The 19411-nt window shown below is 40.4% G+C and overlaps 1 protein-coding gene across 13 annotated transcripts in view; it reads left to right on the top strand.

Annotated features, from left to right (window-relative positions):
• The window catches only part of Depdc5 (DEP domain containing 5, GATOR1 subcomplex subunit), a 124689-nt gene that overhangs the window by 18886 nt on the left and 86392 nt on the right, over positions 1 to 19411 (top strand). For 12 of the 13 annotated variants that reach the window (XM_027387230.2, XM_027387229.1, XM_027387228.2 and 9 more), the window contains exons 9-17: positions 1344 to 1422; positions 3715 to 3776; positions 7460 to 7529; positions 8365 to 8437; positions 11022 to 11125; positions 11828 to 11902; positions 13582 to 13716; positions 14094 to 14155; positions 14279 to 14352. In XM_027387230.2, coding sequence (XP_027243031.1) covers positions 1344 to 1422; positions 3715 to 3776; positions 7460 to 7529; positions 8365 to 8437; positions 11022 to 11125; positions 11828 to 11902; positions 13582 to 13716; positions 14094 to 14155; positions 14279 to 14352 — 734 coding nt within the window. Of the gene's footprint in view, positions 1 to 1343; positions 1423 to 3714; positions 3777 to 7456; positions 7530 to 8364; positions 8438 to 11021; positions 11126 to 11827; positions 11903 to 13581; positions 13717 to 14093; positions 14156 to 14278; positions 14353 to 19411 lie in introns of those variants that run through there. The other variant, XM_027387238.2, reaches the window with a different exon arrangement.

Raw genomic sequence — 19411 nt, forward strand, 5'->3', positions numbered from 1 at the left:
TTTCCCCGAGACAGGGTTTCCTTGTATTGCTTTGGAGGCTGTCCTGGAACTCGCTCTGTAGACCAGGCTGGCCTTAAACTCACAGAGATCCGCCTGCCTCTACCTCCTGAGTGCAGGGATTAAAGACGTGTGCCACCAAAGCCTGGCTTCAACACTCAGTCACACACACACCAAACTTGCTGTGTACAAAATCTTTCATACCAGTACCTAGAAGTCACCAGATGATCAAATCTAACACTTTCAAAAGTATATTTCTTTCTAGACTTTATATTTCTGTGTGTTAGAACAGGAGAATGCATTTATCAGTACTTGTTATGTATGCCTCAGCATCCAGTGTGAATAGTCTTTAAGTAGTAAGTCTAATGAACTAAGAAATATAAAAACTAAAAATGATAAGAGATTTGCATTGTTTTTTACCAAACTTCTTCAGAGCTAGGGAGAATGACTGAATAGCATTAGTGGTAAAGCACATGTAACCAAAACGGCACTTATACTTTTGCTTGGGGCAATCTGGTTAAGGGGATGTGTGATATCAGTTATAATTTATTAAGCTCGCCTGGGCAGTGGTGGTGCATGCCTTAAATCCCAGCACTGGGGAGGAAGAGGCAGGTGAATCTCTGATTTCAAGCCAGCCTGGTCTACAGAGTGGGTTCCAAGACAGTCAGGGCTATACAGAGAAACCCTGTGTAGAAAAACCAAAATTAAAAAAAAAAAAAAAAATATTAGGCTCATTTGGCAAGTCTTGGTTAAAGTTCTGTGAGGCTTTTTTACTTTCATGGGTAGCACTGCTGTTTTTTTACTACTATACTTGTTTTGTGAATCTTCATGAAACATGACAAGATTTAAGGATAGTTGTGAGCCTCAGTGTGTGTGCTGAGAGCTTGACCTGCATATCTGTGTAACATTCCTGGCTGTCCTGGAACTCTCTTTGTAGATCAGGCTGCCCTTGAAATCAGACATCTGCCTGCCTCTGTCCCTGGAGGGGTGGGATTAAAGTTGTGTACCACTGCTACATGGCATGTACACTATTCTTAAGTGTATACTTAAGTATGTTGAGCTGGTGCAGTGACTTAGTGAGTAAAGGTGCTTACCACCAAGCCTGAAAACCTGAGCTTGGGTCCCTGGGACTCATAAAGTGGAAGGAAAAAACCAACTGCAGGGTGTTCTCTGACCTCCATATGTGTTTGCACACATGCACATATACATACATACATATAAATGTAGATAAATATGTTAGGTATATTACTATTGTGACAGACTTTGAGACCCTATTCATTCTGTAGAACTGAAATTCTATACAAATCTTTTGCTTTTTAATGCAATTATGTTTTTATTTGTTACAGGTGGTGTTCCGTTCTACGTCGGCTATGGTTTACATATTTATTCAGATGAGCTGTGAAATGTGGGATTTTGATATTTATGGTACTGTTCCCTAAGTACTGCTTGTAACTGCCTCTGGAGAGAATTTTCTATTGGGTGGGGGCCCACCCCCTGTTTGTATCATTTTATAGTAAGCGCTTGCTACTCTCTAAAGATGTGTCCTGCTTTCTTGCCAAACATCATCAGTTCTCTCTCTTTTACTATTATTCTTATGTGTATTGGTATGAAGGTGTCAGATCCCCTGGAACCAGAGTTCCAGATAGTTGTGAGCTGCCTTGTGGGTGCTGGGAATGAACCTCTTCCTCTGGAAGAGCAGCCAGTGCTCTTAACCACTGAGCCATCTCTCTACCACCGTTTTTTGGGTTTTTTATTTGTTTGTTTTGTTTTTCGAGACAGGGTTTCTCTATAGTTTTGGAGCCTGTCCTGGAACTCTTTGTAGACCAGGCTGGTCTTGAACTCACAATGATCACCTGTCTCTGCCTCTCAAGTGCTGGGATTAAAGGTGAGTGCCACCACCACCTGGCTCATTGTTCTTTTTGTTGCTGTTTGTTTTTTGAGATAAGTTTTCACATAGCTGATGATGGCCTTGGACTTTCCATTCTCCTCCTACTGTCTACCAAGTGCTGCGATTAAAGGCATTCATCTTTATGCTCAGTTTATGCTGTTCTGGAGATCGAACCCTGGGCTCTGTTATGCTAAGCAAGCACTGTACCAAGCAGAGGTACAGGTCAGGAACAGTGTTGATGTACACCTTTAATCCTGAAGCACTCAGAGGCATATTGATTTCTGTGAGTTCAAGGCCAGCCTAGTCTACATAGCAATTCCTGTCAGAGCTAGAGTGAGACCCTATAGCCAAGGATGATCTTGAACTTATTCTCCTGCCTCTACCTTCCAGGTGCTGTGATTTCAAGCATGCATTACCATGCACAATTCTTCTCTATTGTATTTATTTTTAGACTTTTTCATTTATTAATATTTTGCAAGTATGTCCATGCATGCCCACATGCCCATATGAAAGTCAGAGGACAACTTTATAGAGAGTCTGTTCTTTTTTGATGTTATGTGTGGATTCCCGGGATCAAACTGCCATCAGGCCTAAGCAGCAAATGCTTTTACCCACTGAACCATCTTTCCAGTTCCTCTACTTTATTTTTATAAACTGCATAGCTATATGAAAAGACAAATGCAGAAACAAAATATGAGTTCCAGAAACTGCAGTAAAGTATTAATGAAAAGCCTGAATTCTCAGATCTTAAATTCTAATATGATTAGGTACTACCAATTTCTTTCTTTACTTTCTGTCATCTATAACCCAGACTGTCCTCAAATTCACAATCTTCCTGCCCCAGCCTCCTGTGTACAGACATGTGCTATTACCTTCAACTTGATGTCTTTATCATTTAGTTTCCTATCAATCATGGAAAAAACAAGTTTGCTTCAGCGTCATCGCATTTGAATTATGAAATAATGAGCAAGGAAGGCCAAAAACTGCTATGTGGTACAGATACTGTGACTACCCCATCAGTTTCATGATTTGTTCAGATTATTATTGTTGCAAATTCATTCTTGTTGTGTATCAACAAGGAAATTATGGCTAGGAGGAACTACAAACAATAAGTAATGGATACCTAGGGCCTACAAAATCATTTTTTTTTTATCTTCCATTACTTTGAGAGAGAAGGGGGGGGAGAGAGAGAGAGAGAGAGAGAGAGAGAGAGAGAGAGAGAGAGAGAGAGATGTAAGTACAATTTCAAGAGTCAGTTTTCTTTCTCCTATGGGGGGGGTTCTGGGGAATCAAACACCCCCATAGGAGATTAAATTTGTCAGTAAGTGCCCTTACCCACTGAGCCATCTCACTGCACCCCCCCCAAATTCCAAATTTTCTTCTTCTTCTTCTTCTTCTTCTTCTTCTTCTTCTTCTTCTTCTTCTTCTTCTTCTTCTTCTTCTTCTCCTCCTCCTCCTCCTCCTCCTCCTCCTCCTCCTCCTCCTCCTCTCCTCCTCCTCCTCTTCTCTCTCTCTCTCTCTCCCTCTCTCTCTCTCTCTTTGGTTTTTTGAGACAGGGTTTCTCTGTGTAGCTTTGGTGGCTGTCCTGGAACTGGTTCTTGTAGACCAGGCTGGCCTTGAACTCACAGAGATCTGCTTGCCTCTGCTTCCCGAGTGCAGGGATTAAAGGCATGTGCCACCACTGCCCCGCCCCCACTGTTTTCTATTTGGTCCGATTTCTTGATTGTATTTAGAGGAGACATTTCAAGTAAAAAGAGAGGGGGGAGAGAAAGAATGAAAGAAAAGAAAAAATAGTTAGTTCTCATTCTCTTCTCTCTGTTTCTTTCCAGGGGATCTGTATTTCGAGAAAGCTGTGAATGGTTTCCTTGCTGATCTGTTTACTAAGTGGAAGGTATGTTTTTGGGGTTTTTGTTTGTTTGTTTGTTTTTCATCCTTATCTAGATAAATACCACTCACTAGAGCTTTAATTTTTCATGTTTTTTATTTTATTTTTTTAAATTTTTTTTATTTCTCCATACATGGTTTCCCTGTGTACCTCAGGCTGTTCTAGAACTTGCTTTGTGGACCAGTCTGTCTTTGAATTTGTAGACATCCACCTGTCTCTGCCTCCCAAGTGATACAGACTACGGTGTGCATCACTACCACTCAGCTAATTTTTAGTTTTTGAGATAGAGTTCTCATGTAGCCAAGACTGGTTTCTGCCTCCCTGTGTAGCCAGTGATAACCCTGAACTTTCTGATCCTCCTGCCTTTATTTAACAAGTACTGGGATTATAGGCAGCTCTTCTATTTTTGTTTTTTCTTTTTTCACATTTTGTGTCTTTAAACAGGGCAACCTTGGGTATTGTTTCTCAGGTATTACCTACCTGGATTTTGGATCTTCTTAAGAATGCTAGGTTTGCTGTCCAGGGAGCCTCAGGGAGCTCCTGTCTCAGGTGCCCCAGCATTGGGGTTACAAACATGTGCCATTGTACACAGTTTTTTTTTTTTTTTTTCTTTCTTAGAAAGGGTCTCCTTATGTAGCTATCTAGCCTGAAATTCACTACATATAGACCAGGTTGGTCTTGAACTCACAGAGATCTGCCTTCTACCTTCTGAGTGCTGGGATTTAATGTGTATGCCACAACTACAAGACACCACTCTATCTTTTCGTGTAGACTGAAGTCAGGTCCTCGTGCTTATGTGGCAAGCACTTTACAAATGGAGTTTTCTTCTAAGCCCCCGAATGTGGGTTTTCTCAATGCAATTTTCTATTAATTTGCCTCATCTTGAGCTACTTTCGCTGAAATGTGGACTCGAAATTTAAATTATGTTAATCACCTCAACACGATGAACAGCATTCATGAGAAACACAGGGCTAGCCTTACAGCTCACACTCAGTGGTGAAAGACTGAAAACTTTCTCTAAGATTAGGACTAGGAACGTTTCCTTTGCCACTGTAGGTACCCACATATAAATAAAAGTAAAAAAATTAAAAAAAAAAAAAAGAAAATAGGGCAGGAGGCTAGAGACACGGCTAGGTGGTTAAAAGTATTGGCTGCTCTTCGAAGTCCTGAATTTGAGTCTCAGCCACTATAAGGGCTTACAGCTGTCTGTATTTCCAGTTCCAGGGGATCTGACACTGTTTTGGCCTCTGCAGAGATCCAGCACACACATAGTGCATAGGCATACATACAGGCAAAATACCCATACCAGTAAAAATAAAAGTAAAGGCAAAAATTTTACAAAGGAAACAGTGGCTGGAGAGATATCTCAATGCTTAGGAGCACTTGCTGTGTTTACATAGGACCTGGGTTTGGTTCTCGGGACCCACATATATGGTGGCTCACAACCATCTTTAGCTTCAGTTCCAGGGAATCCAGTTTCTTCTAATCTCCATGGCCATCAGATACATGTATGGTGCACATATATGCATGCAGACAAAGCACTCATACACATTAGATAGACAGAGAAATAAAATTCCTGATGCTTTTGGATTGGGATCTTGGTAAAGCTGTACTGGAGCCACCAATCCTCCCGCCCCAGCTTCCCAAATGGTTGGAATTACAGGCATAGACCACCATGCTTGTATTAACAGGGTTAAAATGACAATGCTGACTGGGTGCATTGGCACATGCCTATAATATCAGGATTTGGGAGGCAGAAGTAGAAAGATCCCATCCTGGGCTGTTTAGTCATACCTAGTCTCAAAATGACAAAAACAAAATAAAGATAGAATACAGAGCAGTCTGCAGCACAGTGTGTTTGTGTCAGAATTCCTTTACCCATTTTTTTTTTTGTAGAAATAGAAATCTGATCCTCAAATTTCTATGTAATTGCAAGAATTGGAATAGTTTAAACAGCCTTGTAAAAGAATAAAGAATTTGATTTCTCACTATAGACAGCAAAATAGTGCTAGTATGATAATGGTGTTAGGATAGACATATAGATCAATATAATTGAAATAAAAGTCCATATATTAACCATACCTCTGTGGTCTGGTGCTTTTAGACAAGGATAATGAAGTCCATTTAGAGGGGAAGGAATACTCTATGCAGCAGACATTCTGAGACAACTGAATATTTATATGCAAAAGAATGAATTTGGGCTGGACATCAGTGGCACATGCCTTTAATCCCAGCACTCAGGCAGGCAGATCTCTGAGTTTGAGGCCAGTGTGGTCTACAGAGTGAGTTCCAGGACAGCCAGGGCTACACAGAGAGACCCTGTCTTGAAAGACAACAAAAAGCTAGGATGTGGCGCAGTTGGTAGAATGCTTACCATGCACAAAGTCCTGAGTTCAGTGTCTAACACTTGATAAAACTAGCTGTATTGCACACCTGTAATCCTAGCACTAGGACTGTGGAGGCAAGGAGAGCATGAGTTCAAGGTCATCCTTAGTTACATAGTAAGTTCAAGACCAGCCCAGGATACATGATACTCTGTCTCAAAAACAAAATGAAACAAAAAAGATAAATTGAAGTTTTTAAAATTAAAGTCTTTTGACGCTAGGACTATAGCTCAGTTGACCTTCCTAGCAGTGAAAACAACATCCTGATATACACAGTTTTGTAGATCACAGAGTTCAGAGTAAAACATGATGAGTTTAAAATTGGGGTTCTCCTCCAGTTAGCTTTTTGGTTATGGAGAACCTTGTTTTTCTTTTCTGCAAAATGGAGAAAAGAGTTGAGAGACTCTCCTGCTCTGTGCAGTACAGTATGTGACATTTTTTCTGTCCATTGAAATTAGATAAGGATGGTGGATTTGGAGCATATGAAGTCCAGTAACTAGTTGGTAACTAAGGAGGTTACGTTAGTTACCCAGCAGTGTGCTTTGTGCGCTGCGACTTGTATTCAGGAATTTCTATCCACTTTCGATATATCCATGGAAGAATGTAAGGTGACATATGTACATTAAGTTGTATTCTTTTATGTCAAATGCTGAATTGTGTTAGTATGGTTAGGAGAGATGAGCTTGAGTCTGGCAGGAACAAGCTTGTTGGCTCGGTAAACAAGCTACATGTCATGTCCACCAATAAGCACCCTGCTCCCAGGATTTTGATCTCAAGACTTCATGGAAATGTTTATTCTTACTAGCTCCCATCTGCATCCAAAAGGTAATTCATGATTTTGGCTTATATCCCTTCCTGTCCCAAAAGCTTCTGGGTCTTATTCTGTGACATAGGAATGTCTTTGGTTCTTAAAACCACCACTGTGGGCACTATAGTTCTAATGAATTAATTGTGATATAATCAAGTTCTAACACTCAGTTGGTCAAGTTTATGTCAAATTGAGAATTGGGTGACAGGGACACTTTCTTATTTGTAGCTTTCCAGGCATTTTTGCACATCCTTGGAACTTTAAGTAACCTATCTGAAATCACACAGTGGTAAGCTTAAGAGCCAGAATTGAGAACAAGTCTTTTGACAGCAAGTGTTTTGTCCTCTTCACAGTGCTCCCTACAATCATGTGAAGCTCTCTAATACTGTGCACAGCCATTGAGCCCAAGAGGATTGCATATATTAGTATGCATAGGTTGCTTCATAGTGAAATAAATGAAATAAACTTGTACCTACTTTTTCTGTGTTCATGCCTAGGAGAAGAACTGTAGTCATGAAGTGACTGTGGTCCTGTTTTCCAGAACTTTTTATGATGCAAAATCTATTGGTGAGTAAATTTTTCTCATTTTGTGTGTGTGTGTGTGTATGTATTGAGAATTTAAAAAATTTTGATAGATTTTTAATATGATATATTCTGATTGCACTTTTAAATTTTTATTTGTATTTATTCATTTGGTTTTTGCTCTGTTTTGTTTTGTTTTTTTCCCCAGAGACAGGGTTTCACTATATTTTGGCTTTTCTGGGACTTACTGTGTAACCAGGCTGGCCTCGAACTCACAGAGATCTTCCTGCCTCTGTCTCAAGTGCTGGAAGGTATGCACCATTAACCCAGATAAATTTTTAATAGACAGGGTCTTGTACATTTTTCAGGCTGTCCTTGACCTCCCGCCTGAGGTCGTGAGTGACTGGAGTGCCAGCTCATGCGACTATACTCAGCTTCTTTCAGTTATTTCTATGGGGTCCCTCACCTTCATCTCCAGCAGTTCGTTTTCCTCTTCTTTGCTTTTATATTTTTTGTCTTTCCCATCTTTGCTAGGGGGACTATGTAAAATGGAAACGAGCACATCTTAATGTATGTAAGATGGCTGGGCTGTGACACCACTTAAAACTCAAATAACAGACACACAACTTTGTTTCTTTTGAGACGGGGTCTCATTATATAGCCTGGCTGTTCTGGCACTCACTCTGGAGACCAAGCTGGCCTCTAACTCACAGAGATCCACCTGTCTCTGGCTCCCGAGTGCTGGGATTAAAGGCGTGTGCCGCCACTGCCTGGCTTACTTTTTGATGATACAGATCTTCAACCCAAAAGATAGAGAAACCCAGCAACACTTTAATAATCTTTTTAATATGATCTGTATACTGAATTTTCTGTATTTCAGATGAATTTCCTGAAATAAACCGAGCTTCAATTCAACAGGATCACAAAGGGAGATTCTATGAGGACTTTTACAAGTATGTTTTGGTGCCTTGCTGTGTCTTTAACTTATTATCAGTTGTTTCTTCCTAACTTTAACTTTTAGATTTCATCAATTTTCCATTCTTATATTTTTAAATTCTAGGATCTAAAATAACACATTGTATTTAGAATTTTTTTGTTTTTGCTCTTTTGAACAGAGTTTCACTATTCAGCTGTAGTTAGTTGGGAACTCACTGTAGAGACCAGGCTAGCTTTGAACATTCCTTGTTTCTGCTTACAAGATTCTGGGGTTGTAGGTGTGACCCATCACAGCTTCCAGATTTTTTTTTTATTGTAAAGTATTTTAGCCTTGAAAAGTAATACTAGGCGAGTAGGTAACATAAAAGCCCTGGATGTTCAGTGTTTGAATTGTGGTTAATAACTTGCCATATTTGCTTTCTCTGCTTTTGGCTACATTTTACTTAAAGTATACCTCTTATTATTATTATTCCTATGCAAAATAAGATCATTTATACAAAATCATAATGTCATTTAACAAAATTAACAGTGACTGACATTATTCGGTTATCTGGTGCTTTTCAGAGTTTCTTAATTATGTGCTAAAATAGCTATCTGTGGCCAGAACAGCGGTGGCGAACACCTTTAATCTCAGCACTTGGGAGGCAGAGGCAGGTGGATCTCTCTGAGTTTGAGGCCAGCCTGGTCTACAAAACAAGTTCCAGGACAGCCTCCAAAGCAAAAAAAAAAAAAAAAAAAAAGATGTTGGAGGCAATATCTATAATGAGATCTGGTGCCCTCTTCTGGCCTGCATGCATACATGCAGGCAGAACATTGTGTACATATTAAATAAACAAACAAACAAATAAATGGAAAAGCCAAACAACAGCAAACTCTCTGTGTATATGAGGGTGTATGTGCATCTGTGTGAGTGGGTGTTCATTTGCATTTTGTGGCCAGAGGTCAACACTGGGAATCTTCCTTGATTTTTTTCCACCTTATTCTTTGAGACAGGGTCTTTCATTGAACTTGGAGCTTGCTGAATGGGTTAGACTGGCTGGCCAGTTAGCTCAGGGATCTACCTATCTGTTGTTCCCCCACCACTGGGGTTACAGATAGACGCAGCTATTGTCTGGCTTTTCCATCAGTGCTGGGGATCCAGAGTTAGGTTCTCATGCTTGGTTGTTGGCTCTTTGCCTTTTGTGTTGAATGGTGGGTATACAGAGGCTTTATTGTCCTATTATGTTCTATAGTGTCATTCTGTGTGGGGAGTGTCTGCATTGTGTTCACATTTGTGCATGGCATTTCTGAACATGCTCCTGAAGAGGTTAGAAGTCAAGCGTTTTCCCTCTTATTTATTATATTATTATTATTATTATTATTTTATAATTTATTTAACTTTATTTTATATGCATTGGTGTAAAGGTGTTAGATCCCCTGGAACTGGAGTTGTAGATAGTTTCTGTGAGCTGCCATGTGGGTGCTGGGAATTGAACCCTAGTCCTCTGGAAGAGCACCCAGTGCTTTTAACCGCTGAGCCATCTCTCTAGCCCCTGTTATTATTATTACTACTACTATTGTTTTTTTAAAATTTCAGATAGAGTTTATATTTAATTTTGGTTGCCCTGGAACTCACTCTATAGACCAGGCTGGCTTCAAACAGAGATCTACCTGCCTTTGCCTCCTGAGTGCTAGGATTAAAGGCATATACCAGTCATGCCTGGCCTAATTTTTAATTCTAAGATAATGAATACTTACTTCTTTTATGTGCATTGGTGTTTTGCTTGCATGTTTGTTTGTATGAGGGTGTCAGATCCCCTGGAATTGGAGTTATAGGCAATTGTGCACTGCCATGTGAGTGCTGGGGATTGAACCTCAGTCCTCAGGAAGATTAGTCAGTGTTCTTAACCACCAAGCCGTCTCTCCAGCCCTGATATACTTAATTATTTATAGCATATATGCATGTACTCACGGGAATACGGCTTGTGGAGGACAGAGGACAACTTCTGTCTTTCCACTTTGTGGGTCCCTGAGATGAACTCATGCATCAGGGTCTGTGGCAGGTGCCTTTACCTGATAAGCCATCTTTGTTTATTTGTTTTTTGTTTTGAAACTGGGTCTTTCTCTGTATCCCTGGCTTGCCTGGAATTCTCTATATAGACCAGGCTGGAGTATAATTCAGAGATCCTTCTACCTCTGCCGTACTGGGATCAAAGGCTTGTGACACCACACCTAGCTTGTTAGGTTTTTTTGTTTGTTTGTTTGTTTTGGGTTTTGGTTTTTTGAGGCAGGGTTTCACTGTGTAGCTCTGGCTGTCCTGGAACTCACTTTGTAGACCAGGCTGGCCTCAAACTCACAGACTCCCAAGTGCTGGGATTAAAGGCATGTGCCACCATCGCCAGGTGTTGTTTTGTTTTTGATCAACTAACCCTGGCTTGTCTAAAACTCACTATGAACTTGTAGGTTTACCTTAGTCCTCAGTCCTTGAATCATAGACATGTTCATCCCTTCATCCCCTCCTTATTAACCAAATTTTCCTCCTTCCTTGAAACTTTGTAATGAACATGATAACATGTATGTAATAGGTGCTTGGTTTCTCTTTCATGATAATATTCCTTTCAGAGTGGTGGCTCAGAATGAGAGAAGGGAAGAGTGGACTTCACTCCTTGTGACCATTAAAAAGCTCTTCATCCAATATCCAGTGTTGGTGCGACTGGAACAGGCAGGTACTGCATCCATGTGTCAGAGGTGCAGTGGGGGAATGACGTGTGGAATGGAGCTGGAGACAGAGAAGCAGCTTGTGTGCCACTCCTTTGTGTTGCTGTAGCTAGTTTCTGCTTCTGGTCAGGCCTTTATTTTCTGTTGGATCAAGTTGTTCCTTACATACACTGTCACTTCCCACAATATCCCTAACACAGTGTCAGGGCATAGGATTGAGCCAGATGCCTTCCTGGTTTTTCTTTTCTTTCTTTTTTTTTGGGGGGGAGAACGGGTAGGCTGGGAGGGGGGTTTCTAGACAGGGTTTCTTTCTTTCTTTCTTTTTTTTTAAAGATTTTATTTATTTATTATGTATACAGCATTCTGCTTCCATGTATATCTGCACAACCAGAAGAGGGCACCAGATCTCATTACAGATGGTTGTGAGCCACCATGTGGTTGCTGGGAATTGAACTCAGGACCTCTGGAAGAGCAGTCAGTGCTCTTAACCTTTGAGCCACCTCGCCAGCCACCTAGACAGGGTTTCTCTGTGTAGTCCTGGCTGTCTTTGTAGACTAGGAGGCCTGAAACACAGATATCCCACACTGCCTCCTGAGTCCTGGTATTAAAGGTGTATATTACCAAACCATCTGCTACCTTCCCGTTTTATTTTTTTTTAAGAGTTCATCTTTCATGAAATGTTTTTCCTTGTATTATATCTTTTGCTTCAGGGGGCTTTCCTCAAGGAGACAATTCTACCTCAGCACAAGGAAACTACCTAGAGGCCATCAACTTGTCTTTTAACGGTGAGTAAGAACACACTAAGCTGACCTCTTGCTTCCCATGTGGCCATAGACAGCCCGTTGCTGATGCCCAAAGCCCCAGACCTGGAGGCCTTTTTTCCCTTCTACATTTCAAATTAACTCAAAGTAGTGCGTTCCAATTGGATGGTGGTAGTGACTGCTCTTTGGCTTGTGGGCCTTCTGTTGGGTTATCCACTTAGTGTTCTAGTCTGCCTCTTTCAGTACAGAGCTGGCAGGACTCCAGTCTGGCTGCTTGTTTTACTACAGACTATCTTTATTTTTCACATCATTCTTCAGCTGATTTTAGATATGTTTTTTAGTTTAAATTCTGCTTTTTAAAAGAAAACATTTATACTCTTGAGTGCCTTTGGTAGGAGAATCAAAAGCATGGGGATATAGAGAAAGTGAACTACTTAGAGAGACCCTGTCTATCAAAAACAAAAGCACAGGGGTCAGTCAGGTGACTTAGTGGGTAAAGGTGCCTAATAACCAAGTTGAGGACCTGCGTTTGATCCCTGAGATATTAGAAGGAGAAAAACAATTTCTGCAAGTTGTCCTCTGTCCTCTACATACACACAGTGACACACACACATACACACACACTGTAATAAAAAATTAAACAAAACCACAAAAGATACTGTATTCTTAGAATTCAAGTAGAGAAGGGTATGCTAAGTAAAAACAAGGCACCTATCATCAGTCCTGTTATAAGAAGAGCCAATTACTGACTGTGGTTCTGCTAAGGTTTTTGGAAATTTAACATTAAAGATTCAGGCAGCCCTTTTCAGGGAATGTGGAGACCTTGATGGCTTTGAGAAACACAGTAGTAGGAATTCCTGGAGCCACATTCCATCCTCACTGACCCTGTCTCTGCTGTATTTGGAATTCTACTTTCTAGTGTGAAGACTATGATAAGCCCAGCTCCAGGTGGCCATTAGCAGCACTTGCTGGTGGTGGAAGCGCTGACGTGTTTTCACTAGACTGCATCACCTTCCCATGAGTCTGTATCTAGCTGCTAGGGAATTCTAGAATACAGAATTACTACTCCTTTTGTCATATTTAAATTTCAAGGATTTTTCATAGCAATGATTAATTAGTTCAGGAATAAAAATTAAATTTATATCTTGTAAAGCTCTTGATCTATTTTCTTAAATATTGTCTTACATAGATATTTGAGGGCTGGTAAGAGGACTCAGTGGACAAAGGTGCCTGTCTCTCAACCTGATGCGCTGAGTTCAGTCCCTTGGACTCCACATGGTGGAAGGAGAGAGCAAACTCCCACAAGTCCCCTGACTTTTCTACATGTGCATTTTGGCACTTGAGTGTACACACAATAAATTCATAAGCATGAAGTGCCCCATTTGATTCTTGGAGCTTTCAGTATAGACTCGTTGATGGATAATGTAAGTTTATGACACAGAAATTAAGCACTTAAAGACTGTATGCGCAAGTACTGGGCACCAGTGAGGGTGACTTATAAAGGGTAAAGTGAATGTCTTGTTTTTAAGACATTGCTAAAGTAGAAGGGGAAGGTAAATGTGGGTATGACTTGGTAAAATTCAGGCCAATTGGTATGATTGGAATGTGTGCAACATGTTCTGAAAGCACAGAGATATTTACCTGTGGCTGGTTCCTGAAAACCGGTGACATCATCACTGGAGGGATTTTTGTTTTCTTTAAAGTGTTTGACAAGCACTACATCAACCGAAACTTTGACCGTACTGGGCAGATGTCTGTGGTGATCACACCCGGGGTGGGTGTCTTTGAAGTGGATCGACTACTCATGATCTTGACCAAGCAGCGTATGATTGATAATGGTAACAGTCCTTGGTTTCTACTGTCTCCCTGTGTTAATGTCATCCCTTGTCCTAAAACTGTGGAGTTTTCATTGTCTTCTTAGATTATGAAGGGCTTTGCAAGGTGATCAGGCAGTGTCACTAGAATTGAATAGTGAAGGCCTTGCCTCTCTTTTTATAGGTCTTTTGGGTAATCAATGTCTATCTTAAAGCACAATAGAGGAAACAGGAAATGCATGTATTTCCTTCCTGTGTGGGGAGCAATGATGAGTTTATAAATTGCAGCACAGCAAGTCAGCTTTGCCTCAGATCGTGTTTAGTAATATCATTAACAGACTGGAATACATACCTCTGCTGTTGTCCTCCTCACCCGCCTCTCTTCATCCTTCCCTTTTTAGGAATTGGTGTAGACTTAGTCTGCATGGGAGAGCAGCCTTTACACGCTGTGCCATTATTCAAGGTAATGGAATTTAGATTTCCTTCTGAAAGACCAGTTGAGGAGTAATTAAAAGTAGAAAAATTGGAGAAGTTCATAGCCATCTTGCTTTTTAACTTACCTGTGCCCTCACTTTTTTCCTGGCAGCTGCACAACCGGAGTGTTCCGAGGGATTCTCGGCTAGGCGATGATTATAATATTCCTCACTGGATAAACCACAGGTGGGTGTCATCTCCAGTGGAAGATGAATGTTCTGAATAGTTTCCTTGGTATTGGCTCTTTAAATCTGTTGCTTTGTTTTGTTTTTTTGAGATGGCTTCTCCTTATGGCCCAGCCTCAAACTCATGGCAGACCTGCCTCAGCCTTCTGATTGCTGGGATCATATTGTGAACCACCCAAACCTGCCTTATTTATTTACTTGTTTATTTATCTGTTTATTTATTTTATTCGTTAGTTGTCTATACTAGGAATTGTTAGGTTTTTAAAAATATTTTTTAATATTTACTTTTATTTCTAAATGTGCATATATCATATATGCACACAAATAAGGGTGCACAGAAAGGCCAGACCATCTGGAACTAGAGTTATAGGTGGTTGGGAGCTGCCTGTTATGGGTGATGGGAACCAAACTCAAGTCCTCTTAACCATTGAACTATCTCTCCAGCAGGCACCTAGGGCTTTATGCACAATAGGCAATTGTTCTCTGCACAGCTTTGTCCTAAACCTGAGGATCATTTCTTTAGATCATTATTTTCTTTCTTTTCATTTTATTCCTGGGTAGCAAGATAGTTTTAATATTCTTAATTTGACTCTTAAGAAGTAAAAACAGTATTAGTGTTCTTCTCTATATGTGTTTGATCCAATTCTCCAAGATAGCTTGACTCCTGCGGCCTCCTCTCCTGCCACCATTTCCCTTCCTGGCTAAGGCTGGCAGACACTCTCAGGTCTGGGCTTTCTTTCTTTCTTTCTTTCTTTCTTTCTTTCTTTCTTTCTTTCTTTCTTTCTTTCTTTTTTTTTTTTCATGCTAGGGGGCCTCTGCCTGTCATTTCCTTACAGGTGCTTTCCTTCAAGGCCCAGTGCCCCTCTCCTCTGTGACTCCTTCCCACTGGCCAGTAAACACTTTTTCTTTGGTACTTTCTGTTCTTTGTGTTGTTTGTCATGGGCTGGGCTCTGTGAGGGTCAGACTTGGCTTATGCTTCTAGCTCAACAGAACCTTCTATAGCATATTTAAAAAAAATTATTATCCCATTTATTATTTATGTGTCTGTGTGCATGTGTATATGTCTGCACATGCCATGGCACACTGGTGGAGGTCAGAGGACAATTTAGTGCTTTCCTTCCTTCCACCTTGTATTTCCTGGGGGTCAAACTCAGGTCATCGGGCTTGTTAGCAAGCACCTCTACCTAACACTGAGCAGAGGACAATTTGGTGCTTTCCTTCCTTCTACCTTGTATTTCCTGGGGGGTCAAACTCAGGTCATCAGGCTTGTTAGCAAGCACCTCTACCTAACACTGAGCAAATGCTGGTCCTGGCTTCTACAGTATTTACGTTGCAAATATATTACCAGAGACCAGCTTGGAAACTCATTATAAATACAGATGTTAGCCTTGTGTGTGTGTGTTTTATCTTTGTCACAAGCTGTGTTCCTATTGATACTGTGATTGTTGGTGGTTACCAATAATTATTCATAGGTGAAGAACCAGAAATGAGCAAGGCTTACTTGATTAGCCATCTCTGTAAGGATATGTGTTCCCATTACAATTATCCTATTCAGTGAATACCTCTTCTCTCAGATACCATAAAATAATGTATGGCTGGTTTTTATGAAAAATTGTAAGCTGGGCAGTGGGGCATCCCTTTAATCTTAGCACTTGGGAGGCAGAGACAGGCAGATCTGTGTGAGTTTGAGGCCTGCCTAGTCTGTAGAACCAACTTCCAGGACAGCCAGGGCTACACAGAGACCTGTCTCAAAAAACAAAACAAAACAAAAACCCCAAAAACAAATAAAAGAAAGAAAGAGAAAGAAGAAAAAACAGAAAGAAAAATTGTGCTTTTTTTTTTTTTCTTGAGACAAGGTGTTGCTATGTAGACAAGCTAGTCTCAAACTGTTGATTGTTCTGTCTCAGCAATGCTAGTATTAAAGCTACAAACCATCACATCTAGCACTGATATCATACTTAAAAAAAAGATTTATTTTTGTCTTGGTCTTTTGCCTGCATGTATGTGCATACATGCTTGCCTTGCATTCCTAGAGGTCCCCTGAAACTGGAGTTACAGATTGTGAGCCCTCATGTAGGAGCTAGGAATCAAACCTGGGTTATCTGGAAAAGTAGCTGATTCTCTTAATCCCTGATCCATCTGTCCAGCCCCTGTCTTGGTCTTTAGCTCTGAGGGGGGAAAAGTAGAAAGCAAAAAAGATTGATTCAGTGTAACAACATTGGGAAGAGACAGAGTCCTGAGGTGAGATCAAAATTTAAATATAGGACCAAGGATATACTAGTGCTAATCCAGGTGTGGTCCTGCTCACCACTGACCATCATCATCTGGGTTTTAGTCTCATCCTGGAAGATGGTTTGACAGATTGTTAGAATTGTTTGAGATTTCTTTCCAGGAGACAAGTTCCACACTGGTTGGCAGTCTTTCCTTTTCCATCATCAGGAAATATAAAAAGTAACTATAGAATATATAGAAATACATGAATTCCAATTAAAGTTCTGCAGTTTTTCCTCATATATTACCTTATAGTAATTTAGAAGATTGCCAAATTACCACTTTATTTTTTCAATCCTCCATTGGTTTCCATTATGATGTATGATAGGACCATACGTAAGGACTTTTAAATCTGAGAATTTGGAGGGACTGAGACCTGTTTCTCACAATTCATTGTGAGCCTTGCAAAAAAAAAAAAAAAAAAAACCAGCAAAAAACAAAACAAAACCTGAAACCCCAATGAAAATTATATTAGATTGCTTGTGACCCTGAAAAATAGCAATTTCATGATTCAACTTAATGGAAATCCATTTTTCTGTCTCACATTACTTTATAACTCATTTCTGTGGTGTGTTTGCATGTGTGGGTGTTTATATGAGTGCATGTGTGTTAGTTTGGACACATTAATAAATAGCCTTAGAATACCCCAAATATATCAGTGTTTCATTAAAAAAAAAAGAAATTAGCCAGGCATTGGTGGCGCACACCTTTAATCCCAGTACTCGGGAGGCAGAGGTAGGTGGATCTCTGTGAGTTCGAGGCCAGCCTGGTCTCCAGAGCAAGTGCCAGGATAGGCTCCAAAGCTACACAGAGAAACCCTGTCTCGAAAAACAAACAAAAAAACCAAAAAAACAAAAAACAAAAAAAACAAACAAAAAAAAGAAATTAAAAGCACTTCCACTTGGTGTAATTTAACTGAGATTGAGCCCAGATTCGAATTCTCTACTTCTCTCCCTGTGTTTTTTGTATTTTTCTCTTAGTCTGTTGTATCAGCCTGAATGAATCTCTGCCTGCCTGAATGTCATCTTGTGAATCTCCATGTGTGTGTGTGTGTCTCTTTGTGTCCCTAACAAAGGGCTTGTCTTTCTCTTTTATTGAATAGCACAGAACACATCACATGGGGAAGGAATGAGGGATACTTTACAGAAATCTTTAACAGAATTTTATAAGGGATTGTGTCACTGAGTCCCACTGACACAGATAACAAGCAATCAGAAGCTATCAAGCAATATTGGTATGTTGTCTTCAACATTTATGGTGGATTTTCATTTGTTTTGTATTTGCTATTTCCAGCATTTATTACTATAACACATACATGTGCATTATTTATGGGTCAAGGACAAGGAAGAGTACATAGTTTACAGTGTAGCTTATAAAGGTTGATTACATGGAAAATATAAGGCAAGTAAGTAAGTTTGTTTGACCCATTGTGCTCGTGAGTGCTCTCTCTCGCTCTCTGTCTCTCCCCCTCCCTCCTTCTCTCCCTCCTTTCCTCCCTCCCTCCCTGACTGACCTAAACTTCCTCTGTTCCTAGTGCTGAGGTTAAAGACATACACCACCATGCCCTGTGATACATTGTTCTCTTAAAGTCAGTCTTAAGTGTCTTCAAGGTGAACTGTTAACTATGGCTGGGAGGTCCAGCAGAAGTTCCAGTCATTTAGAATGTAAGAGATATTTTCATTATATTGCTACACATGTGTATGAGGGTGTGTATGCATGTGTATGTACATATTTGTGGAGGGCAGATATCAACCTAGTGTGTCTTTCCTAAGGAGCCATTCACTTTGTTTTTTGAGACAGGTTCTCTGATTGTCCTAGAGCTTTTCCAATTAAACTAGGCTGGGTAGACAGTGAGCCAGAGGGATCTATCTACCTATCTGTCTCACCTGTGCTGGTATTGCAAGTGTGTAGTACTGAGCCTGGCTTTTTTATTTGCATTGTGGAAATTGAACCCAGGTCCTCATGCTTGCATGACAAGCGCTTTACTGACTAAGCCATCTCCTTAGCAATTTCTTTTTCCTGAGACATGGTCTTGCTGTGTGCCCTAGGCTGGCCTAAAACTCAAGCACTCCTTCTGCCTCAGCCTTCCAAGTGCTATAATAATGGATGTCTGCCATCATGCCAGGTTTTCACTCATATCCTTTACTCCTGATGTCCGGGAAGAAAATAGCAACATCTACTTAGTTCTGTCCTTTCTACCACTGGGAGAAGCCAAATCAGGGGTCAGCTGGGCTCCAGGTCTCATGGCGGGTACAGGTGACACTCTTATGTTCTTATGTATTTTTAGTTTACCATAAAATTGTTCCCATAGCCTGTCACTTACTGCAGATGCTGCTGCTTTTATTTTTTTTGTTTTTGTGAGGCAGGCTTTCATTTTGTAGCTGTGGCTGACCTAGAACTCACCAAAACTAGACTGGCCTTGAACTCCACATTCCTCTGCTTCAAAAGTGTTGAAAAAGTGTGTCCCACCACATCTGGCTTTGTTTTTAATTTTTATTTGTTTATAGTCAGAGATTTTCTAGAAGGTAGACTTAGGGCAATGCCCAAACATTATTGTAAGTTTATGACTGAGAAAAGAGAATATACTGCATGGAAAGGCAGTATAACTTCTGTGTGTTCATTCAGCACTCGGGTGTGAGGCTGGTCCCCAGTTAATATAGGTTTATGACATGGACGTATTAAGATTACTTTTAGAGGGATTGGGATTTAATGGTTTCTGATATCTTTTCTGGAGCACTAACTTTTGTCCTTTATTTTTTTAAAAAAAAAAAAAACCTTATTTTGTTTTG

Source organism: Cricetulus griseus (genome assembly GCF_003668045.3).
Source record: "Cricetulus griseus strain 17A/GY chromosome 1 unlocalized genomic scaffold, alternate assembly CriGri-PICRH-1.0 chr1_1, whole genome shotgun sequence".
Taxonomy (NCBI): domain Eukaryota; kingdom Metazoa; phylum Chordata; class Mammalia; order Rodentia; family Cricetidae; genus Cricetulus; species Cricetulus griseus.